The sequence below is a fragment of the Felis catus genome, chromosome A2 (genome assembly GCF_018350175.1).
Source record: "Felis catus isolate Fca126 chromosome A2, F.catus_Fca126_mat1.0, whole genome shotgun sequence".
Lineage (NCBI taxonomy): Eukaryota > Metazoa > Chordata > Mammalia > Carnivora > Felidae > Felis > Felis catus.
Genome location: NC_058369.1, coordinates 83,142,870 through 83,159,951, shown reverse-complemented (window position 1 = coordinate 83,159,951; position 17,082 = coordinate 83,142,870). Strand labels below are relative to the sequence as shown.

At 35.5% G+C, this 17,082-nt stretch overlaps 1 protein-coding gene across 11 annotated transcripts in view; it reads left to right on the top strand.

Moving 5' to 3' along the window:
• Positions 1–17,082, top strand: part of MAGI2 (membrane associated guanylate kinase, WW and PDZ domain containing 2) — a 1,363,649-nt gene that overhangs the window by 843,018 nt on the left and 503,549 nt on the right. For all 11 annotated transcript variants that reach the window (XM_045053218.1, XM_045053217.1, XM_045053215.1 and 8 more), the window contains one exon: positions 14,466–14,678. In XM_045053218.1, the coding sequence (XP_044909153.1) occupies positions 14,466–14,678 (213 nt within the window). The remainder of the gene's footprint in view (positions 1–14,465; positions 14,679–17,082) is intronic.

Sequence of the window (17,082 nt, the reverse complement as noted above, 5' to 3'; positions counted from 1 at the left end):
CAAAAGGAGCATAGTATTTTGTGTCACATGAAAATAACACAAAGTTCTAATTTTCGTATCCATGAACACTGTTTTATTGGAGCCCAGCCACACCCATTCATTTATTTGCTATCTGTGACTGCTTACACATTACAACAGCAAAACTGAGTAGTTATGACAGAGACCATACGCCTGAAAACCCTAAAATATTTGCTCTCTTGCTCTTTACCGAGAGCGAGGAATTTGCTGACCCCTAACATAGACTGGTTTGCATATTAGAATTTTTATATTTCTTTAAATAATCTCTACACTCAATGTGGGGCTCAAACACACAACCCTGAGATCAAGAGTTGCATGCTGTCTCAACTGAGCCAGCCAGGTTCCCCAGAATTTTAACACCAAAAACATGTACATTATCCTGAAGCTTTTTATAAAGATTTTTTGGAAAAAAGAATGATGAGAGATCCTAAAATAGGCTACTTGAATCCTTCTTATGCTGGCTTGACTTTCAAAATAAACCTCATTTGATTGGTCTATCTCCCCTTGAGGCAAATGCAGTGGTTTTTGAGGAAAAGCTGTGGTTAATGTGCATCAGAATGAGCTGCAGTGACCCAAGCCCAGAGATTAGGATGTGTGGGGGTGGGGCCTGAGAATTTGCAGTTCCTGCAAGATCCCAAATCAAGAAAGAACAAGGGCTGCATCTTCTTTACAGAATGTGGGTGCTCTGTCAGTGTACAAATTCATTTACTCAGTATTGACTAGGTGTCAGTGCTATTGTAGATGCTGGGAAAACAAAGCTCAATGATAAATAGCTTCTTTTAACAAGCCAAAATTTAGTGCTCTGCAGACATTAAATAAATAATTACCATAAACATAACAGCTCTAACAAGAGTTATAACCAAACTCTGATAGGAACACCAATCAGTGCCTGAATGTCTATGAAGACTTATAAAAAGGAAAATAAAGATGTATAGGATTCTGTAATGTTTTTAAAAGTTTATATTGTACTTTGGTCATGCCGATTCACAGCATCTCTGAAAGGAATCCTGAGTATCGGGAGAAAATTTGGAAGTTCTGTCCAATATTTCTTATTTCAGAGAGAAAGGAGGGGAGGTCACCATGAAAAGGCTTCAAGCCTTCAAGCAGGTGGCTAATATGAATTCCTGCCCAAACATTATTCTGTTTTTTTGTTTTCTTTCTCTGAAACCTGAGTCTCCTTGTCCCCATGTCCATCACCTCCCAGGTGTCCATTACCATCATTGAACCCCTGCAACACATCCCTGATTACCTTCAAGACTATCCCTCTTGCTGCTTCTAGTCCATTCTACTTGCTGCGACCTAGCAATCCATTTTAAAAACAAATTTGAATGTGTGTTAAAACCTGCAGTGCTTCCCTTTGCTTTTTGAAAATTAACCCAGTTCCTTAACAGAGCTTTTTAGGCTCCATATGATCTCTGACTGAAGGGCTCCCCCTGTTGTTGGCTCCAGCCACACTGTTCCCCTTTTAGTTGTAAGAACTGTTCCTCCTCCAGAGTCAAGGTTTTGCAAATTTATTTCTTCAGCCTGGGATACTCTTTGTTCCTGTACCCCTTGAGCCTTTATTTGATTCTACTTACCTTTCCAATCTCAGTATAGACTTCAATGCCAGGGCAAAGATGTCCTCTCGCTGACTCCACCTTCATCCTCGCAGTCAGGAGGAAGGAATGACCTGTCCACACTGGTAATCAGTCTAGAAACAAAGATCATATTTCTGCGGTACCAATGCGGGAGATGGTCAGTCATCATGTTGAACGTGCCATCATCTCCATCTTCAATCCATTTCACATCATCAAAAAACAAGCTTTAAATTTCAAACCACATAGCCTTTGATTTGTGGAATATTAGAAGTATTTTATGACATAAATTATGTCCTGAGTCAAATTGAGAAAGAGGGAACTTTTTGGCTAACTTAGCTGAAATTTTGCAATTAACTTTTTTAAGCAACTTGATTCATTTTGGGACAAAACACACATGCCTGTGCGCATACACACACACACACACACACACACACACACACACACACACACATGCATTCACATGTAAATCACCTTCCATATAGTTCAGCCATTTGACCTTCAGAGAAGTCCTTGGGACAAGTTTTGGGAATGATGGAGAAATTTTATTTCTTCTTGTTTAGAAAAGCCGCTTACATTTTCTAAAGATCTGTATTGATCCAGAAATATTTTGGCCTAGGTGGAAAAAGGGGACTGAGTGTTCAATCATAATTCCACAAATTAACTGTCCTAATTTGAACTCTTCTCAGAGTTCTTAAAAATACCACTACTTGACCTTTATAGCCCTTGTTTGTAATTTTGTGTTTGCTTAATTATTTGATTAATTTCTCCCCAATAGAAGACAAGCTTCAAAGGGGATTTGCTTGTTTTGTTCACCATTGTGCCTTGAGATAATCCATGTCTAGCACATAGAAGGGTCTCAGTAATATTTGCTGAATGAATGATGAAACAATTGGATATATAATAACCTCTCCCTCTGCCCACCACTCAGCTCTCATTGGCTTGGTTAGCTGATAAAAATCTCACCCTGTGGTGATGCTTGAACCCTCTTCCTGATTGAGCCTCTTGTCCTTCGAGTGCCTATTACTGTCCTGGCTCTCACCCTCACCCTCACCCACTCTTACTAGTTATGGATGTCATTATCTGCCACTAGTAATTGACTATTTATTAAGTCCTGTTTTTTTTTTTTTAGAACTAGACTAGGGACTGCAGCATTATGCAATGTAAACATTATCATTTTGACATGTAATTAACATTAAATTATTACTGGTATGTTTGTTTGCTTATTTTTTTTTGCACAGTCTTCAAAATTAAGTAAAATCCAAAATTGGATTTTACACTATAGCACATCTCAAAGCAAACCAGCCACATTCCAAGTTCACAATGGCCAGATGTAGCAAGTGGCTACCATATTGGACAATGTTGCTTAGTATGTTAGCAGCTATTAGGTGATGATGGATGGCCACATATGCATGACTTAGGGCCAGAATGTCACCTCAAGAATCATTTTAGAACTCTACAACTTCATGGGAAGTGACATCACAGTCCTCCACCTCCTCCTCCCAAATCTACTCCTCTTCATCCTCATTTTCTACCTTTTCCTCTCCCTCTTACTCCGTCTTTTTCTTCCTTTCTTTCCACTTCTTTTCTGAACTTTTTTTGACTTATATTTCTCCCTCTATTTTTTTTTGTTCATTAATGCAACAACTTTTCTACACTAAATTCTTATTTCTGGTACTTTCATAATTTACCACAAAATGAGAAGGATGATGTGATAGGCAACATTATAATGTAAAAGTTTGAGGACTGGAAGAGGTGTACCTCAATAAAACATACATATTTAAGAATTGATGGTTGGTTTCTGGCATTTGGAATATAAAGCACCAGTAGTTCTGATAGTTTTCTTTGCGATAAGGTTGATTTTCATAGGTTGTGTGTATATCGATTTAGAAGGAAAAAAATCTGTGTTATTGTACAAAGCCTTTATGGTTAGATACCAAAGACTCTTACTTTCTTTAGCCTTTTGGGTTGTTCATTGTTCTCCTGGCTGAGAAATTTGTTCTATTTATATCTAAATTACATCTGCTAACTTTAACCATGCTCTAACACTTAGGATTTATGTTTGTAAATGTCTCACAGAAGATGACCACATTAAAAACGCTGACTCTTTTAAAAGACAGAAAAATTTAAAGCGTTACATGGACTAAAATACAAAGTTGAAATGCTTCATCTTTGGCCTTCCACAAAGTAATCATAGTTCACATCCTGTGGTCGTGTACTTAGCAACTATCTAATTCACCAAATGGGTATGGATGCAAATGAAAGGCTTGGAACAAAAATAGAAATACTCTGAAACCACAGCCACCTTCCCAAAAGGGAATGCACAAAGAAATATAAAAAGAGACTAAAATGACAGTTCTCCACATTTATGTCAAGAAATCAAATGGGTCCAGGCTCTCAAGTAATTAAAACTATTAGCTTCATTTTATTATCATACTCTATTTTCAATTTAGGACTTTCTGATACAGTGGCAAAGAAATGTAACGTGTCATTAGATCCTTTAAAAGTTTTCATTGCAGAATTTTGGAGGTGAGTACTTCAGAACTATGACCCAATTCTGTCATTTCACAAGTGAGAAAACTAAGGTTCAGAAGAGTTTAATGCCTAATCCAAGGTTTTGTAGGGGGTTAGTAGTAGAACCTCAGTTAGAACCCAGATCCTCTACTGTGTGCAGACTTCTTTCCACTCTGCCAGCCTTGGAAAAACCCAGCAGACAAATTCTACAAGCAGAAGTAAAATTCTTTCATACTGTTTTTCTGACTTTTATTAGCAACCAAGGATTAGAAAATTTGGCTAATTTCTTTAGTCATTAACCAACAATCAAATTAAAATTAATCAGAATTTCCCTAGGTATTGTATTTGTAAGACAGTGACAAAAGAAAGTCTTGGAGGTTTCTTAATTTCTTAGTAATCTTATAGTATCACAGTTAATAGCACCATTGAGAGAAAGAAGTTATATGACAAGCCATAAATGTTGTGTGAGAAAAATAATATTGTCCTTGAAAGTTTCAGTTTTCTTGCTCAATTTTGAAAAGGTAAATTTAATCAAGATGTCTATCTCAGGCATCCACTGAGCTTTGTACAGATGCCCATTTAAAAATTTATCAAATTTTTACTTCTGCTTTTTTTATTTACTAAGCCGTGAAGGGACTGTCTCTTAAGCATTGAGCTCACTAGACACTCTAGAAACTTCAACAATTAATTGCAATTAATAACACAATTGAAAATGGTTTCCACTCAAAAAGGTAGACATGTTAAATTATTACTAACTGGAAATATAAGATAATTTTTTCCCCTCAGTGTTGTTTTCCAAAAATCTTTGCTTTGAGATTTTACTTAGGTTCTCCAAAGGTCATCACCTTTACCACACTGAGTGCCTTGACTACCCAGGAAAACACTTACTTTATTTTTTATTTTTTTTTAATTTGAGAGAGAGAGAGAGAAAGAGAGAGAGCTCACATGAGTGGAGGAGAGGGACTGAGGGAGAGAGAGAGAATCCTAAGCAGTCTCCACGTTCAGCACAGAGCCATATACAAAGCTGGATCCCACCACAGAGGGATCATGACCTGAGCCGAAATCAAGAGTCAGACGTTCAACTGACTGAGCCACCCAGGTGCCCTGGAAAATACTTCTTTTGTGGTTTCATAGCATGTAAGGCACTTATGAAAATATGTTCCACCACTGAATTGACCAGTTATAGCCCAAATTTCATGATTAACCTTTTAGATTAGAGTTTTAAATACTGGTAAAATGTAAGTATTATATGGGATGTAGTAAAGCAGTTTTAGTTACCAGCATCTTAGTTTAAAATAGTTTATTAGAGTGGGGGCACCTGGCTGGCTCAGTCAGTTAAACATCTGGCTTCAGCTTGCTCAGCCATGATTTCATGGCTGGTGGGTTCAAGCCCCACACTGGACTCTTCACTGAAAGTGTAGAACCTGCTTTGGATCCTCAGTCTCCCTTTGTCTCTGCCCCTCCCCTGCTCATGTGCTCCCTCTCTCTCTCACTCTCTCTCTCTCTCAAAAATAAAAATAAAAATAATAATAATAATAATAATAATAATATTTTAAAATTAGTCTATTAGCGTGTTAAAACCCAGTCACTTAGCAAGACCCAAGAGAAACTGGAAATGGGACACATCTACTGTATAGAGGAAAAAGAAAATTGGAATTTTTATAAGCATGAGGTATGAAAGTAGGAGCCTAAATGAAAGCAAAGTGAGGCACTGGGTAATAAGAGCTATGGATCCTCAAAATGAGAGTGTGCTACTAAAGAGATAACAAGAGAGGGGACAACAAATATGAATAATGTATCCATTTTTACATCATTACCATGAGTCAACAATTCCTTTATGAGTTGAGACTGACTGTAAAGAGAATTTGAACATAAGAAGGATCCTCCTGCAAGTTCACATTTACATTATTCACATGAAACATTTATTCTTTTTTCCTTTTAACCTTTAACTTGGTAATAAAGCCAAATGTGGATTTTTAAAGGTAGGACAAGATAAATTGATGATTGAGAAGCAGGGTGAAAGAGCTCTGCTAGGAAATGTACATCTGTTTGGTGATTAATAGTATTTTACATGTACTCCATCCACATGTGTAGCAAAGCAATTGAACAAGAGAAATATCATTGACCCAATGTCACCTGAAATTGTTATTATGTTTTTGGTGTTTATTCAGTTTTCACTTTATGACATATGAGAAAAATGACTCAGGTGATAATATGGTAACCTAAAATGTTATTTGATAAAATGGATTGTCTAAGGCTATGCTGTCCAGTCTAGTAGCCACTATTCAGATATGGCTAATCAGCACTTGAAATGGGATTTGTCCAAAGCAAGAGGTGCTATAAGTGTAAATTATACACTGGGTTTTGAAGACGTAGTAAGAAAGAAAGTAAATTATTACATTCATAACTCTTTATATTGATCATATACTGAAATGATAATATTTTTGATATATTCGACAAAGCAAAATATATTATTACAATAACTTTCATCTTTCTTTTTTCTTTTTTAATGAAGCGTGGATAAGTAGAAAAATTTAAATTGCATGTGTAGCTTGTATTTGTGGCTCACATTACATTTTTACTAGGCAGTGCTGCTCTAAGGGATTTAATATTTTTTAAATATGATATGCTTGTGAATAGGGCTTGTGAATTTTTTGGTGTTGCTAGAATTATAAATGTTCAAATGCTTTACTTTGGAAATAGATGTATATTTGATATTGAATGATTGTGTGTAACTTCCTTCTGTTCTCTTAAAGATTTCCTTGAATAATTTCTGTTTGTTTATGCTATTTGGCACAGGAGAGAAATGTTCTGAACTCTTTCGAATAATGCCTCAAGGGAGGAGTCACTAAAGAGAGGGGTTACTGACTCCCTTTAAATAAGTGAACCACCTACCCTACCCAGTCTGTGGACAGCTACATTTAGCAAAGATTTGCCTTGTGCCTGTCCACACTAGCTAACATGAATATATGAAAATTTGGTCAGAATGACCAGAAGGAACCTATTGAAAACTTGCAAACACATTTCAGAAAATGTTAGATTAAATCATTGACATGATTTATGATTTCTGAAAAGCACTGATGGACAATTGAAGACAGTAAAAATTCAGTGTTTGTCATTAGGGATAGTAATGTAAAAACCAATGTTTATGTAATTTAAAATAAACCTGAAATTCTTAGGTGGACTTTGTTGCAAAACAATTCAATTTGGCATATGAAAACACAGAAACTTTCACATTGTTTGCACCACTATGCACATTTTGAATTTTTCTTAATATTTATTTATTTTGGGGAGACAGAGAGACAGAGTGCAGCAGGAGAGGGGCAGAGATAGAGGGAGACACAGAATCTGAAGCAGGCTTCAGGCTCTGAGCTGTCAGCACAGAGCCCGACGTGGGGCTTGAACTCACGAACTGTGAGATCATGACCTCGGCTGAAGTCGGATGCCTAACCGACTGAGCCACCCAAGCACCCCACCACTATGCACATTTTGAAAGTCACATTTAACATTGAATTTTCAAAAAATTCAACAATTACTGTTCAGTGCAGGTATAGTGACAAAATGTCATTTTGGGTGTTGTCATATCTCTGGCATATGTGAGCTTGATACTTTCCTCCACAAGGGAAAAAGACATTATCTATAGGGGCCAGAGTTTTTGCATCTTGGTTCGAGGCGACTAACTACAGATGACATGATGAGGAAATGATACCTTTTTGTGGGAGACTAAATTTAAGTATCAGAACTGCTTACAAAAATAACTTCAAAAACCAGTTGGCAGAAAGTATTCTAAAGCAAGACTCTGAGTCTTGTTTTCTGGTAGGAAGTGCAATTTTAGAAAAATAGAATATTGTCTATATTGCATTTACTAACTTTGTTTTGTATTTACATAATTTCTAAAATACTAACTCTAGCCATATGACTGTGATTCTTGCCATGGCTGACAAGTTATGATGGTTTTCGATACTAATTTTAACTTATTAATATCCCTTGGGTAGTAAGTTGAGCATATCTTAAAATTTGAATTTAGAATCCTTTTATGATTTGTTTCTATTAATAAAAATCTAAACCTCTGATGTGGATAAAAATAATTGTTTACTTATGATCTTGCAGGTTTTCTAACATGATTAGTTGCAAGTAGATCTGGAACTCTGAATTTCTTATTTCTGTTTAACGTCAAGAGTCAAATTTCGCAAGTGCCATTAAGGAGGCCAAGTATCAAACTATTTGCTCTATTTATAAAACTGTAAGACACAAATGATGAGATATCCAACCTCTTAAATTTTGTCACACATTGTTTCCAACACAAAGACAGATTCTCAGGCTCTCTGGGGATCTCAGTGATGGGCTGTGTTGTGTACATGCCCCAGAGACCCATAGGCAGTCATCTCTTCTCTACTAAACCATTATCTGAAATTGATTCTTTCTGGTTACCAAAATGGGAATAAAAGCACTGAAAATATTGGGGGGAAATGAGGGTCAAGACTTTAATCTGTGAGGTATCTTGAAGACAAGAATATTATCTTTCTAAAATCCAGCTCCACTTGGGTGCCATATAAAATGAACTATGACCATTTGATGTAAACTCTACACATGCTATCATTATACACCCAATGGACTGAAACGACATAGTTAGCATCTGAAAATACTACTTAAAAAGCCAAATGCACTACATAATAAATCACGTTTTCATCATGAAAATTGATCTTATTTAAAGGGAAAACATGTTGGAAATAAGTAAAAGCATTTCAAAGTATTTCAGTTTGGACTATTACATTTCCTCATACATAAAATTAGTATAGTATTAGTATTAGTATAGTATTAGTATAGTATAGTATAGTATAGTATAGTATAGTATAGTATAGTATAGTAGGCATTTAGTATAATGCCTACTTTTTATCATAGTGTCAGAACTTAAAGGCATAAAGGATATGGTACATCTTAGAAAATACTATTTTGGTGTCTATTCTCTTTCAATAAAGACTAGGGTACAGAAAAGAGAATAGTTTATAATTCATTGAAGTAGTCTCCTATTTCTTTTGACTCCTTGGCTTCACCATTAAAATCAGTGTGGAAAGACAAATAAACACCTGGGAAAGGTCAGAAAAAAGACAAAAACATTTTTAAAAGATTAAGATGTTTTGAAAAGATTATTTGGTCTAATAAGAAGAGAGATAATTCCATGATAGTCTTCAAGTGAACTACATGAAAAGTTATTTAGAAAGCTATTTTTGTCTCTTTTAGAAGACTTAGGAATGGGTCTGCATAAAAGTGGGTAATGGGGGTCATTTGGATGGCTCAGTAGGTTGAACATCCAACTCTTGATTTTGGCTTGGGTCATGATCCCAGAGTTGTGGAGTCAAGCCCCGCATAGGGCTCCATGCTGAGCGTGGAGCCTGCCTAGGATTCTCTCTCTCTCTTGTTCTGCCCCTCTCCCACAGTCGTGCTTTCTCTCTTTCTTAAATAATAATTTTAATAAGGTGTGTAATTTTCAAAGGAGTCTCTAGGCAAGTTTAGTTCATAGTGATGTAATCTGTTTTAGTCCCTCTTCCTTCACAAGAAATTAGTAAAGCTTCCATTGTAAGTGGGCATTTATTTATTTTTTCATTATAAAAGCAATTATTGACATTTTATAGACTATTCTTTTTATTCAGATTTCTAGAAAGCTTTTCTGTGTTTATTATATCAGAAATAGGTGCATTCATAGGGGCACATGTACCCCAATGTTTATAGCAGCATTTTCAACAATAGCCAAATTATCGAAAGAGCCTAAAGGTCCATCAACTGATGAATGGATAAAGAAGATGTGGTTTATATATACAATGGAATACTACTTGGTGATGAGAAAGAATGAAATCTGGCCATTTACAGCAACATGGATGGAATTGGAGGGCATTATGCTAAGTGAAATAAGTCAGTCAGAGAAAGACAAATACCGTATGTTTTCACTCATATGTGGATCTTGAGAAACTTAACAGAAGACCGTGGGGGAGGGGAAGGGGGAAAAAAGGTACAGAGAGAGAGGGGGTCAAATCATAAGAGACTCTTAAATACTGAGAACAAACTGAGGGTTGATGGGGAGTGGGGAAGAGGGGAAAGTGGGTGACGGGCATTGAGGAGGGCACTTGTTGGGATGAGCACTGGGTGTTGTATGGAAACCAATTTGACAATAAATTATATTAAAAATAAAAAAATAAAATCTCAAAAAAAACAATAAATAGGTGCATCCACCCTGTTTCACTCTTTTATAACTATAACTTTATGGGGAAAATCATTATTTTAAGTACTTAAAAAGCTGAGGAATAAATCAAATTCCTCAAAAAATTGTCTTTTTTACCCCAGCATTGATTAAAAATAAGACTATGTAATGTATAGATGATCATCATTATAATAGAACTAAGTGAGCAGTTTTACATATCATTTGATTTTGTCTTCATATTCAATTAAAAAATACAACTTTATATTAAATTTACATGAAACTGCTAATAAATACATCATTCTTTACAAGACATATTCAGTAAAAAGCGTACTAGAAAAGCTTATAATATCCCACCTCATCCCCCCAAAACACACATATGCGTGCACACGTGCATACACACATATGCACATTTTTGGAAGCAAGGAGAGAAAAAATTTCACCTAAACTGCTCCAGATTTATTATTTAGTAGCAATTATCACCTTTCCCTTTTGAAAGTGATGCATTTGTGCCTATTGGTTGTGGGTTTGAATGAATTTCTTTTGCTGTCAGTTCAGGGCAGAAATGCAAATTTCATCACACTTTTCCCCCCACCCCCTCTTGAGAGGCAATGTAGTATTTTGAAGAGATGAGGTCCTAAGACAAACAGATACAGGTTTTCCACTGGCTTCATGTATAATATTGGTAAATAGATTAATTTCTGGGGCCTCCCATTTTCTTTTAAGTGTAGAGACAGAATGATTTCATACTGTTTTGTGATAAATAACCAAAGTAGCCACCATATATGGAGACCTGTTCTGATCCAGTCATATTATACATTCCTTCGTTATCATTAATCCTTAAACAGCACTATAGAGTAAGAGGTATTCTAGTCCTCATTTGATCCAAGAGTGCATAGGTTAAATGTCCATTACAGTATCCAGCTCAGTAAATTACGTGGTGGTGGTGGTGATGTTAATAATTGTTATTGTAGTTGCTGTTGTGACTATAGTCATCTTACAGCCCTATGTTCCTGGTTTAACTAAAAAAAATTAAGGATGTAAAGAAGCAACCAGTTTAGGGGACACAAGGATTCAAAGACAGGTGTATTTCTGCATGATCTGTGCCATTAAACATTACACCATAGTGTTACTGTATTTTGAGATTTTAGATTCTCTAAACGTTGGCACTGTACCATAGAGGCATTTCATTCTTAACGGAACACTTTCCAAATTGTATTTAAAAACAGTTTTGGTTTTTATTTTCTTCTGAAAACATGTTGATATTTTACCTAACAGGCACAATTTTCCCTTAGTATATGGATTTCTATAGACTTCTATCAGAGTTCCAATGACTTAGCTACCTGACTACCTGATTAATTCTTCAACTTAGTTTAGGTATTTCTGGTTGTCTTGTTCTATGCATTGGATTTGGTATAATAGCATATTCTCTGTAAATTATATGTCTCAAGTGTAGTAACTATATGGGTTATTTCTGTGCCTCTTCTAAATTGTTATTATTATTGCTAATGAAGATAATCTTAACATTTTAACTAATGATTCATACAGTTTTACATCTAAAATTTAATCTGTAGTCTTATTTTCATAAATCAAATTGTAGAAATAGAATATTACTGCATAATTTATAATCACATCACATGCCAATAGGTGTAATTACTTAGCAATATAAATTCAACAGAATCTGTTATTTAATATTTATTTTTAGCCTGAGCAATGAATTTATTTCTAATTAATAAAAGGTTATGTTTCTACCTCAGGGAGATTTAAACGTAAGAGACAAGTTGGAAGAAAAATAACACTGAAATGTGATCCATTTTTCTTAATACTGTATATATTTGAAAGCATTAAAGTTCTCAGAATACTACTTAAAAGTATGTTATTTATTGGGACATGTAGGGTGATTTATTAGTTTCACTTTATGTTTATTAGATAAGTAGTTATGTATTGAGATTCCATAGAAAGCATAGCAGTGTACTGAGAATGGTGCAAGCCCTTAGGGATGCTGAAATATAATAATAATTAATAGACTGCTAAGAAGTAACTAGCAGTTTTTGTTTGCTCAGAATTCAGCAAGAACATTCAAAGGTCTGATTCATTTGAAATGCTCTAAATTAAATTAGAAAGTAACCTTTAGCAAAATGTCTATCATCCACTTTTCAGACGTCTGTATAAAAGTTTTACATGTATAAGAACCACTTTACATGATGCTGTTTTTTCCCCTTGTATTTCTCTTACAACTGTGAATATCCATGAAAATGAGCAACAGCATTAGTGTTCCAGCTAGCCTTTGGAATATTCACTTAGTGCCAGCAGGACATTTACACTGCCATTAAGACTACTGCAATTTTACAGCCTATGAAGCACTTCTTCATACATCCTTCTTCACAGCAACCCAGTGATGAGGGCAAGTGTAGTAGACATTGGTCATTCCTGCTGACCCAGCACTCCAAGACCATTCCTTCCTGGAGAGGGCCCTGCGATGAGATGGGTGGAAGGTGGGACTCCAGCTCCCTCTCCCCAAATCAAAGGAGAACAGCCATTCTCCTGCCCTAATCTGTCAGCCTACCCTCTGGCTGAGGCTTAGCCAATGAGACAACCCAGCCTGAGAGTTTTCCTGGAAATGAGCAAATTAGAGCTCCTGAGCAGAGGTTGGGATTCATTCTAGCTGAGGGAGTGGCAGCCAAGGGCAGTGCCCATGGCAATGGAGCTGTGGGCTTTCAGAGTTGGGGACCAGCAGAGGCAACTTTGGTGTTTTGACGGAATTCCTTTGCTTTGGCTCATTTTTCCCAAGATTTTTCAGCCTCTTCCTTCAACTAATCATCCCATATCTTCTCAGCACATCCCTGTCATGTTCAGTCTAACTAGAATTGGTTTTTGGTTATTTGCAACCCAGAATTTAGGTATAACAAGTGTGCTGTTTCCAATGTATAGATGAAGAAATTGAGCCTTAGTGAGGTTAAGTAACTTCCTTGAATTGTAGTTATGTAGAAAAGCCAAGTCTAGAACCCATGACTTCTAGTTAAAGTTTGTTTCTTTTGCAAAACACTGTTTTCCCAGTTGCCTTCAGTGGCCTCTGCAGATAGTGAGATGTGCTTCTTCCTCTGTGCCTCCTTGGTTGCAGTACTTAGTCCTATTTCCTGTTATAATACTTATCTGCTTGATGTCAAATGCACCTATCTTCCACACTACACGGTTGAGCATCTGGAAGACAAGGATTGTTTTATATTCATCGTTTTCTCTCAAACATATATTGGAGTGTTTGGGTGCAGAGTCCGTACTAAATAAAGATTTTAATGAATGAGTAGCAAATATGTGCATAAATTATTCAATTAACTGAAAACACCAATGTGGGTTTCGAAGATGATGCTAAAAGTATAACGCTGATTTTATAAAACACCATTATGTTCTTTACCGATCAAAATTTTAGACTATAAATAATTTGCCTTAAATATATAAAGGTACTCACTTAGTAAATATTTATTCTATGCCTACTATGTGTCAGGCTGTTATTACAGAGAGAAATGACAGTTAGTCTCCTTCTTTGAGAAGTCTGACAGACTGATGGGAGAAACAAATATTCCATCACTCCAATCATGGAGCTATGGGAAAAAGAGCTGTAGTAATCTGAAGAATGATTAGGGCAGCAGGCCCACTGTCAGTAGCCATGTGAACCATTAAACTGGCATGGAGATACCACCCTGGGCAGGCTGCTGTGCTGTATGCATCAAGGACAACAGCCAGAGCCCTCTGAAAGCTGGAGAAAAGCACAATGTGCTTTGCTTTCCAGAATGTTGTGAGATTTGCTTTTAAAAAAATCACCTGCACCCTTATTCAGACATTATTTTTAAAAAGGTTATCAAATTTTAAAAATAATTTAGAAATTGCTCTGAGCCATATGAGACGAATACATATGACTATATTTTGGTTTGGCAAAAGGTGAGAATGAAGATAAATCTGTACCCTTATTTAAGCATTAAAGTCCAATTCAATAGAAGCAATAAATAAAGGTATATATAAAAATGTGAAAGGATAAAAAAATCATATGCATGTAAAATACATATGTATGTAAGAAACAGGATGCATATTTATCAATATAATTTCCAATCTTTATGAATTATGCATACAGTAGGAGAATATTTAAATCCATGTTTTGGTATCATTTGCAGACAATTACTACGGCACGCCGAAGCCTCCAGCAGAACCAGCACCATTATTATTAAATGTGACAGACCAGATACTTCCGGGAGCCACTCCAAGTGCTGAAGGAAAACGGAAGAGGAATAAATCAGTAAGCAACATGGAGAAAGCAAGTATAGAGCCTCCTGAGGAGGAAGAGGAAGAGAGGCCTGTGGTCAATGGAAATGGAGTAGTAACACCAGGTTAGTCATTTATATGTATGTACATGTATACCTATGATTATAGTTATCTTCAGAGAGAAGATTATGGTATCAAATGGAAAGGACATAATTCTTGTATCCATTTTATTGTTTTAATTTTGACTTATCAAGCAATTCATTCAAGTTCCTCAGTCTTTGTTTCACTTACACAGTATTAATGGCAATATCATGAATGGTTTCTACATCTTAGAAAATGTTACAAGTCATGAATATGATTGTGGAAAGTTCTGGGGTCTTTCTTTGTTAACTAATGTTAGATAAAAATCTATCCTTAGAAATCTTGCTATACTCACAGTTCTGTAAACTGTGTGAGGTTGTGTCATATGATTTAGTTAACAACTTCAGTGAATACAGTCCTCAAAATGACCACAGCTATAGTGTGTCCATACAGTTTTCCCTCTACCCTTACTATCTAATCTGACAATGTGGAGAAAGCATCTTTATACATTGACTTTGTGAAGACACCTGCCCTTGAACAAGGAAAACTTGTTATCTCTTTCATATATGATCTATCATATCATATATATAAAGAATGTCAGGCAGATATAAAGTGTGTTTGTGCAAGGTATGGCTTTGCTATTTTCTTGTGCTTATTACTAATAGAGTGCTAAATAGTTTATTTCTAAAAATGAATTTTTTCATTATATTATTCATAATTAAATGTTACCAAAAGTATGGCATTCTTGTAGCCTCTGAGCTTAGTTATTTATTTTTTAATAACAGCATATGAGTAGGCATTGAAAATCTAAGAGCTCTGTTAAAGCTCTTGAAAAAATGTTAACCCGTGCACCTTGCATACATATTATTCATAATATATGACCTACAACTAAGGTACTTTGATGTCTGTATTTTTAATTATCACTGTACTGTTTCTATAGTGACATAGTATTTGAATTTCCATGCTCAATTATTTTTATCAAAGTTTCATAAGCTTGTTTTTTACCTTCCTTGTTCATAATACCTGTAAAAATGTTCTTTCTTGAACATAAGGAAACCAAAATCTAATCTGTGCTAATCAAGGTGTAAAACCGTAAAAAGTGGTTTCATCTTGGTTACTCAGAGGAGAACAACCTCCTCCATTAATATAATGGTGAAAAACATGCTCTGATCCTACCAATAACTGATTTCTGAATACAAATGCTAAAAACCATTATTGATACATAATGTAACCTTTTTACTATGAAATGATCAGATAATTTTCAAGCAATTAGATTTTTTCTTTTTTAATTCTGAAATATCTTTGTCAAAATATTTACTTCTCATGATGTAATAGATTTAAATTAATAGTACATAGTTTCCTTAGTTGATATTTGATATGAGAAACAAAATGATTTAGCCAAGTGGAAGCAATAATCACAAAAGAAGCAGAAATTGGGGATCAGAGTGCAGTTACAGTTTCTTAATGGTTAACACCTGATAGCTAAAAACATAAAATATTTGTCCTTGGTTGGGCCTGAATCATTTGTTTCTAATTCATTTCTACTCTGTATAGGGTAAATCAAATGAAGCATTCTTGACCCACAGATTTGTAAACTAGAAATTAATTGGGGGTCATAGTGAATCTAGAAAGCACCATTCCCTTCCATTTATACCCTAAACATGAGGAATTGTTTTTTGTTTTGTTTTATTTTGTTTTGTTTTTCTGGCTAGTCAGTGTTTAAAGACACAAAGAAAATGGGTTAGTTTGAACTCTTCTTAACCAGTTCTAACTGGTCTGTCCTTGGACCTCTTAGCCTGAGGACAATAGGAAAAAATTGCCCAGGCCCACTCTAGGATTTCTGGAGAGTCAGTAGATGTCACAGATGTTTACAGATGCTTACAGTGGTTCTGTAGGCCTGGCTGAGCAAGTGGCTCTTGTACTCTTTTTCTTTCTCATTATGGGAGAAGAGACATATAAATTAGGCAGCTCTTTGCCCAGTGTTCAAAGATGGAGGAAACAGCCCCAAACCAGAGAATTGCTCTGTCATCCCTTATTAGAAAACCTTGTTTTCTTTTATGTTTCTCCAATAGAAATTTTAGGATTCACTTTGCCTCCCTCTCATATACATATGTGCAGCTTTTCACCTTTTGAACCTCATCACTTTTTTTCCAGCACAGGCTTTTTATCCTGCCTTTGTTTTCTTTCCATACACATTCACCAGATATAAAGAACTTCAACAATACTGAGAAAATTGTTGCTTAAAGTTTAGTTAACACTGCCCTATTTCGACTAAGAGCTTATAATACTAATTAATATCAGATGTCAATTCAGAGCATAAATAGTGTCATTGATGAGGCACATTTGGAGCATAAGAAAAGCTTACTGAGGCAATTCTGTTCCATTACAAAAAATACTGATAATAAGTAATGTAAAATTTAACTTCTTTTGGATGCTTGCCATGTGCTG